Genomic DNA, 11,398 nt, shown 5'->3' on the forward strand with positions numbered 1-11,398 from the left:
TCCTGCCTCAGCCTCCCGAGTAGCTGGGACTACAGGCGCCCGCCACCTCGCCCGGCTAGTTTTTTGTATTTTTTTAGTAGAGACGGGTTTCACCATGTTAGCCAGGATGGTCTCGATCTCTTGACCTCGTGATCCGCCCATCTCGGCCTCCCAAAGTGCTGGGATTACAGGCGAGATTTTCATTGCTTGTATAGAGAAATATGTTAATAATTTTTGTTTTGATTTGATATCCTATGGGCCCTTCTGTATTCATTTCTTAGTGCTAGCAGGCTTTTATCTGCTTGTGAATTCTACAGACAAGGTCATGTTATCTGTGAATATAATTTTATGTTTTCCTTTTTATCTGGATGCCTTTAATTTTTAGTTTTCTGCCTTAGTGCACTGGCTACAATCTCCAGTACAATGTTAAGTGGAAGTGGTGGAATTGGACATCCTTGCATTGATCCCCATCTTAGGAGAAAAGCATTCAGTCTTTCTTCATTAAGCATGATTTTAGCTGTGTGTGTGTGTGTGTGTGTGTGTGTTTTTTTTTTTTTCTTTGAGACGGAGTCTCGCTCTGTCACCCAGGCTGGAGTGCAGTGGCGCCATCGCCGCTCTGCAAGCTCCGCCTCCCGGGCTTACGCCATTCTGCTTCAGCCTCCCGAGTAGCTGGGACTACAGGCGCCTGCCACCACGCCAGGCTAATTTTTTGTATTTTTAGTAGAGACGGGGTTTCAGCATGTTAGCCAGGATGGTCTTGATCTCCTGACCTCATGATCTGCCTGCCTCAGCCTCCCAAAATGCTGGGTTTACAGGCGTGAGCCACCGTGCCCGGCCAGCTGTGGGTTTTTTATAGATGTCCTTTATCGGAGTGAGGAAGGTCCCCTCCATTCCTATTTTGTTGAAACTTATGAACATGAGTGATATTAACATACCTGTCAACTGTTTCTTCTGCATCGTTTGAGATAGTTATGTCTTTTATTTCATTAATATGGTGCATTCTATTAATGAATTTCCAATGTTAATCCAACCTTATGTTCCTGGGATGAATTTCATTGGTCATGGAGGGTAATCCTTTTTTATGTGGCATTTTATTGTCTGCCAATGTTTGTTGAGGATGTTTTCATTTGTGTTTATTGCTGATACTGGTCTCTGGTATTCTTTTCCTGTGAGTCTTGCCGTGACTTTGATATGAGGGTAATGCCAGTTCCGTAAATGAGCTGGAAAGTCTTCCCTCCACTCTTCTTGTCTGAAAGAGCTTTTGAAATATTTGATAGAATTCACCAGTGGAGATATCTGGGCTTTGGCATTTCCTTGTGAGAAGATTTTAAAATTACTGACTTAGTGTAGAGTTCTAATCAGATTTTCTATTTATTTTTGAGTCAGTTTTGGCAATTTCTTTCTTTTTCTGTGTGTGTGTGTGTGTGTGTGTGTGTATGTGTGTGTGTGTGTACTTTGTTGTTTTTTTTTTTGACAGAGTCTCACTCTGTAGCCCAGGCTGGAGTGCAGTGGCGCAATCTTGGCTCACTGCAAGCTCCGCCTCCTGGGCTCAGTCATTCTCCTGCCTCAGCCTCCCCAGTAGCTGGGACTACAGGCACCCGCCACCAGGCCCGACTAATTTGTTTTGTATTTTTAGTAGAGACAGGGTTTCACTGTGTTAGCCAGGATGGTCTCGATCTCCTGACTTCATGATCCACCTGCCTCGGCCTCCCAAAGTGCTGGGATTAGGCGTGAACCACCATGCCCGGCCAGTTTTGGCAATTTCTGTCTTTGTATTAATGTATCCATTCTATCTAAGTGGTCTAACTTATTGGCTCCAGATTTTTCAAAGTATTCACTTATAATGCTTCTTAAATTCTAAGGGTCATTAGTGATAATCTCTTTTGTTCACAATTTTGGTAATTTATCTCATTTCTCATAATCTCTGTTTTGACTGTTTGTCAAGAAAACAGACAGAGGCAGCAGATGGCTCTGTGACAGATTCTCTAGTGGCTTTGATCATTCATCGCTGGCAAGCCAGACTGATGCCAGCAATCCCAAAGGAGCTGCCAATGGATCTTAACAGGAAAGTCACTGACCCTGGGTTGGGCTATGCTCAACCAGGGGCAGATGTCAATGCTTCAAGGTCTAGAGAAGAACCAGAAAAAAAGGGATTGCACCAATTTGGACTGCTGAGTCACTTTTTTTTTTTTTTTTTTTTTTACAAGAAAACACACTTTACAACCTCAAACGGCCAACAATGCACAAGGAGATGTCCTCCTCAGGGGAAAACTTTGATGGAATATTGAAATGGTCAATTAAAACATTGGTTGTCTAAAACCTGTCAATATAATTGTTGGGCAATATAAACATGAAGGACTGGCTGGCTTTTATATCTTTATGAATGTGCTCACTGTCAACATGGGTGGGGCTGCAAGACTGACTCCTCTAGGTAGCTTCCCCTCTTTGTCCTCATGAATCAGGACGATGCTGTTATGACTATACATACAATTCTTCCTAAGGAGAGAGAATGCTGGAATAATGACTACGCTTCACTTCAAATTTCTTTTTTCATAGGTGATGCAGTGGCACCAGGAATAGGGATGGAAATAAAAGTGCCAGAAACCGGAACTATCCCTAAGCAAAAAACCATAACTGTATTTTTACACCTGTATGTAAGAATCCCCAAGCAACTCAAGGATTGTGGTGTGCCTTCATTTCATCTGACAAAGTCAGGATTAACTGTAAGTAGAGCTATGCAGCCTAGTGGTCAGATGGCCTGCACTGGTTCCTAACCTATGTAACCTACTCTCTATGATCAAGAGTAGACTGAGGGAAGACATTCTAGAATACTATCGCTGCCTGCAGTCTAGGCCAGCACAGCAGCCAAACCTAATGTCACTTCCAAAACTGGAAGAGACTGATATAAAGGGACAGAAGGAGGGATAGTGGCTGGGGGTAAGTGAATAAATCAAAGGATTATATAATGAGGAAAATTCAATATTAGCTTAACTCCTCAAAAGTGGTGTGAGCAAGAGAAGACATTGTCTCTTAGGTCAGTTATACTGGATGCCTAAAAAGGTGAAGCCATATGTCCCTGAAACCATTCTTGTTTTTGGAACCTGGTAAGATTGTTGTCTGCAAAGCAGAGTGACTTCATTCTGGGAGACATATTCATACAAGAGGATGATAAACTGGCCTAACTCTGAATGACTGAATGAGACTCTGATAATATGTCAATACCTCTTTACTGTTATAATACCTTTCCTATCAAAGATATGTGGTCAAAGAAAAACACGTATTCTGAGGTATAACAAAAACATGTAATCTTTGTCCCTGGTTTCTCCTAAAAACCTTAGACTCTTGAGTGATAAGAGTGTCTTTAGAGTACTGATGAGAGGACTCTTGACTGAGCGGATCCTGGATATCTTGAGAATGGGGACTGGCTGCCAGAGACACATACCTGTGATGAGAACGTTGTCTTATTCCATTTTGTGTTGCTGTAAATAAATGTCTGAGACTGACTAATTTATGTAAACAAGGTTCATGTGGCTCAGGATTCTGATGTCTGGAAATGTTTGAGCATTTAGTGAGGGCCTCAGGCTGCTCCCATTCATGGCAGAAGGCAAAGGGGATCTCCTATGTGCAGAGATCACATGGTAACAGAGGAACAGAGAGAGTAGGAAGTTGCCAGGCGCTTTTTAACAACTGACTGTCTTGGAAAATAAGAGAGCAACAATCCATTCACTCCATAGAGAGGGCAGTATCTCTCTGTTCATAAAATATTGGTCCCCATGACCCAAACGCCACCCATTAGGCCCCACATCCCACAATGGGCATCAGATTTTAACATGAGGTATCAGGGGATAAATACTTATACCACTGCATCCTGTCCCTAGTCAGCCAAAGCTCGTGTTCTTCTCACATTGCAAAATACAATAATTTTCTCCCAATTGTCCCAAATGTGTTAGGTTGTCCAGCATCAACTCAAAATTCCAGAGTCTCATCTGAGATTCAAGGTAAGTTCTTATAACTTTGAGCCTATGAAATTAAAAAAAAGTTATTTAATTATAAAATACTAATACAACAGTGGAAGAGACATTTCTTATACATTTCCATTCCAAAAGGAATAAATGGGCGAAAAGAAATGAATGCAGTGTCCTCACAGGCTGAAACTCATCATAGCAGACATTAAAACTTAAAGCTCTAAAATAATCTCCTTTGACTCTATATTTTGAATCCTGAGCACATTGACTGGTGCAAGTCCTGGGCTCATAATGCCATTTGTAGCCCCACATTTATGGCTTTGCTGAACATAACCCATATAGCTGCTCTCATGGGTGAAAACTGAATGCCTATGGTTTTCCAGGTTGAGGTTGCACATTGCCAGTGGCTCTACCATTAAGTAGTCCTGGCAGGGGTCCTGCTCCTGCAACTCCACTAGGAATTGTCCCAGGTATTAAATTTCCCCGTTAAATATCAGTTCCAGTTTTGGGTCATTTCTTTGCTCACACATATGTGCATAGGCTATTACAAGCAGCCAGGCCATATCTTGAATGCTATGCTATTTAGAAATTTCTTCCATCAGATACCCTTATACATCACTCTCAGGTTCCAAGTTCCACAGATCCCTAGGGAGGGAGCAGAATGCCTCCAAGTTCTTTGCCAGTGCATAATAAACATGATCTTTCCTCTAGGTCCCAGTAAGTTCCTCATCTCCATCTGAGACCTCATCAGCCTGGACTCTATTGTCCATATCACTATCAGCATTTTGGTCACAACATGGGGTCATGTCTCTTTGCCTAATTTTCCTGTGTTCTGAACTCTCCAAACTCTTCCAACCTCTGCTTGTTACCCAGTTCCAAAGCCATTTCCACATTTTCAGCTACCTTTACTGCAATACCCAACTCGTGGTGCCAACTTTCTGAATTAGTTGATTCTCACACTGTTACAGAGAAATACCTGAGAGTTTGTAACTTATAAAGGGTTTAAATTGGCTCATGGTTCTGCAGGCTATATAGGAAGTATGATTCTGGCATCTGCTTAACTTTTGAGAGGGCCTCAGAAAACTTTCAATCATGCTGAAAGTTTAAGGTGAAGCAGGCATGACTGACATGTCTGGAGCAGGAGGGAGAGAGAGCAGGGAGGTGCCACACACTTTCAAACACCAGATCTTGTGAGAACTATCACAAGAACAGCATCAAAGATATGGTTCTTAACCATTCATGGAGGATCTATCCCCACAAGCCAATCATCTCCCATTGGGCACAACCTCTAACATTAGGGATTACAAATGGACATGGGATTTGGGTGGGGACACAGATCCAAATGATATCAGGGCTCATGGTGGACATGAGGGTGGGCTGGTCTCCCCACTTCTCACCTTTTACCAGGGACACAGACACATTCAGACGCCTTGGCAGAAAGAGAAGCCAGAGGCCCTTGAAGTCTCAAAGAGGAGCCATGAACAAATCTTGCATCTCGGTCCCTCACAAGGCAGTCTTAGAAAAAAAATAGTCATGAACAAATTCAAGTCAGTCATGGTAAGTGGTGACACTGAACATCCCACCACACATTGAAAAATTCAAATCAAAGAATCTCCAGAGCCTAGTTGTGTCCCATCTGCCCCAGCTCCTCCTTCACTTCAGGCCCTCTAAGGTGTCACTTTTACAAGCCTTGAGAGACACATCAGAGTCCTGGGTACTGTTCCTGTTCGGGTTGGAATAAAAACAAAAGCTGGTCAGAGCTCACAGGTGATGTGACTAAAGGAGGAATTGTGGGGTGGGTGAGCTCCCCCATGGGCTCCTGTCTACACTATCCCAAGGATCTCAGGGATCACTCTCCCACCCCTACCACACTACATGAAGCCTGAGCATAGCTGCCTCCTTTTCCATCTGTGGAAAGAAAACAAACCGTGAGAGGCCAGGGAGGAGGCAGGGCCGTGAGATCCCAGAGGACTTTCCAGAACTGTGACTGCAGACCCAGGTCAGGATCAGGAAACCCAAGGAAAGAGGAAGTGTTGAAGCTGGACCAATTGTCCTCCCGACGTCTGTCCTCAGCAGGGACCTTCTCCTGATCTGTGACTGCTGGGAGTCAGGTTCCCATGACCACAATCAAGGTGATAAATTTGTGCTTCCATATCACAGGTGCTTTACAAAAGAGCAAGAGTTGACAGGGCATCTGAACAGGGTAAATGTGCATGGAGATGGTGCCTTACAACTAGGCAGGAAATGAGCCAACTTCCATCTGGGGCTTGAAATCCACCAATGGAAGAAGAAAACTCGGAGCTCACCTCTTTCCTACCTGGGCTCTTATTCTTCCACATCACAGCAGCGACCACAGCTGTGGGAACCACAGCACCAAGAACAACCAGGACAGTAACGATGCCCACGATGGTGAATGTGGGCTGGAAGGATGGCCCTGAGAAAGGAGGCGAATGTGAGGGGCCCTGACCCTCAAGCCTCAGCCCTGACCCTGGTGAAGGGCTCCAGAAAGGCTTCTGCTTACCCTGGGAAGAGACATGACCCCTCATTCATCTCCTTAGCTCATCTCAGGATGAGGGGCTCTGGAAGCACCTCGTGCTGCACATGGCATGTGTATCTCTACTTCTCTCCAGAGGACACCACCACAGCTACCCACTTCTGGAAGGTTCTGTACTCTGCAGATCTGGTCCCCACAAGCTCTGTGTCCTGGATTTGGTCCTCCCCATCCCACTGCCAGGTCAGTATGATCTCCACAGGGTAGAAACCCAGGACTTAGCACCTCAGGGTGGCCTTATGATCAGAGATGGGGTGGTGAGTCACGTGTGTCTTTAGGGTATCTGAGGGGAAGAGTCAGAAAATTCAGGCACTTTGTATTCCTCATGGGATACTCCAGGAGTGCCCATGTGACCATCCTGAGAATAGCTGGGACATCTGGGGTGGGGAAGGGAGCACAGAACCCAGACACCAACCTGGACAGAGGCACCTGGGATAATCTATTCCTTGGGAAGTTCTAATGTCTAAGGCGGGAACAGAGATTTCTCGTCTTGACCCGAGTAGAGGCCGTGGGACTCAGAAGAGCTGGAATCAGACCAACAGATACACATTGAGTGTGAGGCAGATAACAAAGGCTGAGAAGAAACTTCCTAGTGCCCCAGGCTGCTGCGGTGTCAAAGGGGACAGCTGATAAGTATTCCAGGGATTGTCTTCCCCTCCTTTCCCTGGGAGACTTCATCCTTTAATTGTCCTAGAGTGCAGGGCGGGCCCTCAGTCACTCTCTGGTATAAGATATGAAACTCAGGAGGACTCTTCTTCCTCAGGACAAGTGGGAGAGGGATATTTTAACGTTGGTCCGATTTTCCTCCCCTTCTTTTGGAAGGTGGCTCGGGGAGATCTGCAGGAGATCAGGGAGGCGCCCCATGGCCACTGGTACCTGCGCACTGCAGCATCTCCTTCCCATTCTTAAGGCCTTTGCTGAGTCACTCCGCCCACCTTCCCTGCAGGTAGGTTTTGAGGGCCTCTGCGTGTTCCTCCGCCAGAGCATCTGAGCGCCTTGTCCGCTGCGGTCCTAGAGCGCAGTTCCTGGTTTAGGACGAGGTAACTGGCGCCATGTAGGGTAAGTTCATCCCCGCGGAGGAGGCTCCATTCTGGGTCCAGGTCGCAGCTGTGTATCCATTGGAGGGTGTGAGACCCTGTCCCCGCGATCGCTGCCACTGAGCCCCGCCTCTACCCCAACCAACCCCCGGGGATTTGGACCTTAACTGAAAATAGAATCGGGTATAGACGCCTGGGGTTCTTATCGGGTTGAGGGTCTCCGCGTTTCCCGCAGCCTCTGGGTGGGTCTCCGATTTTGCTACAGTGGGTAGCCCAATATTGGTAAACCCTGAGTGATCACGAATCTAATTTGTAAAAGAGGTGATTTTTGAGCCCTTTACATAAAAATGTGTCTAAACGCATTGCAATTAGACTCACAAAGTTTTACTTCCCCAGACTATGTATCTGTGACTCTGGTCTGTTGTATTACTACATTATCTTTATTTCATAGCCCTGAGTTTGTGTGTGCGAGTCCAGGACATTGCAACACAAAGCACAATGTGTTACCGTATGGTGCAACCAGGAGCCTGGACAGAATTTAATCACCTCAAAATTGCAAGTGCTCAATGCACCCAAAGTGCCCTTCACCAGTGCTCATGCATCGCCTTTATTTATTATTTATTTAGTTATTTTTAGGCAGGGTGTCACTCTGTTACCCTGGCTGGAGTACAGTGGCACGCTCATGACTCACTGAAGCCTCGACCTCCTGGGATCATGCGACCAATGCTCCTCGCTCAGCCTCCCAAGTAACTGGCGCCACAGGCTTGTGCCACCACTCCTGGCTAATTTTTCTAAAACAAATATTTGCGGGGACGAGGTCTCCCTATGTTGCTATGATTGGTCTTAAACTTCTGGGCTCAAGCGATCCTCAGCCTCCCACAATGCTGTTATTACAGGCATGAGCCACAGTGGCTGACCCCTGCACCTGCCTATTTGTATGAATTATTCACATCTAAGCTATGTGCATATTTTATTGGGACACTTAGTATTCTTTTTTAACCTGTTTAACTTAGGGAGGCAATTAGTTAAACAGGTATCGAATAGGTGCCTATCCCTGTGAGGATGAACCCCTGGCCCTTCCAGGGTAGATGGGGTTCAAGCTATTCAACTTGTCACTTAGGGGCTAGTGAGTTACCTGAAGAAATACTGCCCTATGGGGTCCATCATTGGTCTATAGTGCTTACAATCAGAGTATTCAGAGGAAGCAGCAGCTGGATGGTCCTTGGTAGTGGGGAGTCGGTGCTTCTGGACCCACTTGTAGCCTCATTCCTGCCACTGTGGTTATCCACTTATCAGTCCTTCCTGTCAGACCTGGGCTGATCCGTGATGCCGGCTGGCTAATTTCAATTTGTCTTCAGTTTGTGTGCTTATTCAGGGCCATGTCAGGGCTGGGTGTTTTCTGTGGGTGTTAACATGGAATTGAGGCTCAACCCACATGGACCATTTTCATCTCATGATAGATGCCACTGGGTCTGTCCCATCCATGCCTCTGTGGGTCACATAGAAGCCAATACACATGGGCACTTGGAATCACATGGTTGCTTTGTGTCCCATGATCAGGAATTCTATCTTATCAGGGCCAGGAACATGTTAAAAGTTACTTCTAACAGGGAGCATGTTTCTCTGCTGTGGATTCCATGGCCTTACTCCATGAATCCATCAGATCCCAGGCCCTCCATTCTGACTCCCACTGATGCTTGGTTCAGCTCCATCCTGCATCTTTCCCCACACCGCCACCTCCAGCACCAGGGGTCTGAGGGATGGTGACTGACTGCACCACAGCCTGGGTCTGCTACAATGTCCTTTCCTGTCCAGGCCCCACTCAAAACTGGCCTCCTCCTATATCACCCAGAGTGTGGGCCAAAGCAATATACTTAGATGTGGAATGTGGCATTGCCAGAACCCAGCGAGGCTCACCAGGCAGTGTGCGTCCTTCCTTCTGGTGAGGATGCAAGATGCAAGTGTGTCTTCTACTTTGGAGGGGAGAGCCCTGCATGCCCCTAACCACTGGACCCATAACACTTCACTGCAGTGGCCACTCTTGAAGTTCTGTAAGGTTTATCTTCACCTTCTGTAGTTCATGCTTTGCCAAGGAATTCAGTGTACTTTCCTCCTCTTGCTCATCCATCCCTATTTATGTAATATTGCCAATGAAATGAGCAGATTTAGTATTCTGTGAGATATTTGATTTGCCCATGTCTCTTAAGGTGATATTTATAGAAGGTTGAGTAGTTAAGGTAGCCCTGAGGCAAGCTATCAATAAATGCATTATAAATCCCATGTGAATGTGAATCATTCCATATTGATTTTCTAAATGAAATGGGAGGGAATGCATTCACCAAATCTACAGCTGCTTGCCATGTGACTGAGGCATTATTAATCTCCCCAAGCAGTGATGTCCAGCCAGCATGGCAGCTGCAATCAGGACTCCTACTTGGTCAAGTCTGGAGAAATTCCATTCACTCTCTATGAGGCTTCTTCAGGGACAGATTGCTGAATTATGTGGAGATAATAGGCAATCCCAACACCACCCCCCATCCTTCAGCTCTCTAATGGCAGTGCTACCCCTACAATACCTGCAGTACCCTCCACAAGTCCCACCCTGGGGCACAATATTGCTTTTGGCTTGGCTGGGATGAGGGAAGTTTTAGAGGATTCCCTTTGGGCTTCAGTACAATGACAGTCCTTACTCTCCAGACTAGGGACGCAGTGTGGGGGTGACCAAAGTTGCCAGTGCATGAAAGCCAATTATGCATGTGGGGAATGGGGAGATAACCAGGACTGGGTTTATGGACCCAGTGGTCCCACTGTGGGCCATAGTGTGTCCACGTTTATTTCCTGGCCTCCTTAAGCCCCACTGTGGATTCTGAATCTGAAGCTTAACTGAAGTCTAGGAATTGAGACTGGGATCATGACTTTGTATTTGGTCAAACACCTTCAGCCTCCTGCTCCTCAATTCTTGCATTCTCATCATAGATACGAAGCAGTGCCCTCGCTGGCCGCCCATCTATTCTGACCCTGAGACACCACCTTTTATTAACCTTCCCCACAACTCCTTGAGGGCCAAGCCCCCTTGGCTGCTAGGCTGGGTTCTCAGAGTAACCGTGCCTTCTGTCCTTTGCAGGTCACTGCAAAGGAGTGTTCCTAAAGCATTCACTCCTGATCCTGAAGGAGGCGGATGCACTCATTCCAGGATTCAGGTCTGCCACAGAGAATCAAAAACTCCTCACATTCAAAACTGTCCTGGGCCACATTCAGCCCACGAGCCGCGGGTTGGACAAGCTTGCATCTAGAATGTATGCACCACAACGCCAGCAATTTTTCTGTTTTTACTTTAATGATGCTTTCTAAATGCAAAAGCAGTCATATCCCTAGCAGACAACAAATGTCAGTGGAATGAAGGATCACTGTAGAGCACCTCCCTATTCTAAAGCCAATATTTTTATTAATGTAGCGTCGGGGTAAATGCTGTTTTGTGGCAGCTAAAGAACAACATCATTTCACGTGGACATCGATGCCGCCAGTGCTTTTCTCACCAGGGCTGCTTGTGCGTCCTCCCTTCCTCCCTCCCTCCTCCCACACCAACCCTCCTGCACACTGCAGCACACAACCATATTTTTCTCTTCAGGAACAATAACCCTAGCCTAGTGTACCCTAGTGGTTGGTACAATTTTCCAACCACATATGAATCTAAATTAGACTCTGCTTTATACATCCATGAGTTTGGACTGGAGCCAGCGCTAGGATTACTACAACTCAGGGCAGGAAGAAGAGTAGGACAGCAGAAGAGGAGCTCCAACAGAAGGTTACCTGTGATGAGAAACTAGGGGACCCATCCTCTCTGCAAATTTCAGAATCCGGTTCCT

General features: G+C 46.2%; 1 protein-coding gene across 2 annotated transcripts in view; it reads right to left on the minus strand.

Annotated features, from left to right (window-relative positions):
* The window catches only part of LOC105554853 (patr class I histocompatibility antigen, A-126 alpha chain-like), a 23,803-nt gene that overhangs the window by 7,905 nt on the left and 4,500 nt on the right, over positions 1–11,398 (minus strand). The window contains exons 4-5 of one of the 2 annotated variants that reach the window (XM_012001473.1): positions 5,815–5,852; positions 5,617–5,667 (exon numbers count right to left, since the gene is read on the minus strand). In XM_012001473.1, the coding sequence (XP_011856863.1) occupies positions 5,647–5,667; positions 5,815–5,852 (59 nt within the window). In that variant the 3' untranslated portion in view covers positions 5,617–5,646. Of the gene's footprint in view, positions 1–5,616; positions 5,668–5,814; positions 5,853–11,398 lie in introns of those variants that run through there. The other variant, XM_012001474.1, reaches the window with a different exon arrangement.

Source organism: Mandrillus leucophaeus, unplaced genomic scaffold (assembly GCF_000951045.1).
Source record: "Mandrillus leucophaeus isolate KB7577 unplaced genomic scaffold, Mleu.le_1.0 Scaffold660, whole genome shotgun sequence".
Lineage (NCBI taxonomy): Eukaryota > Metazoa > Chordata > Mammalia > Primates > Cercopithecidae > Mandrillus > Mandrillus leucophaeus.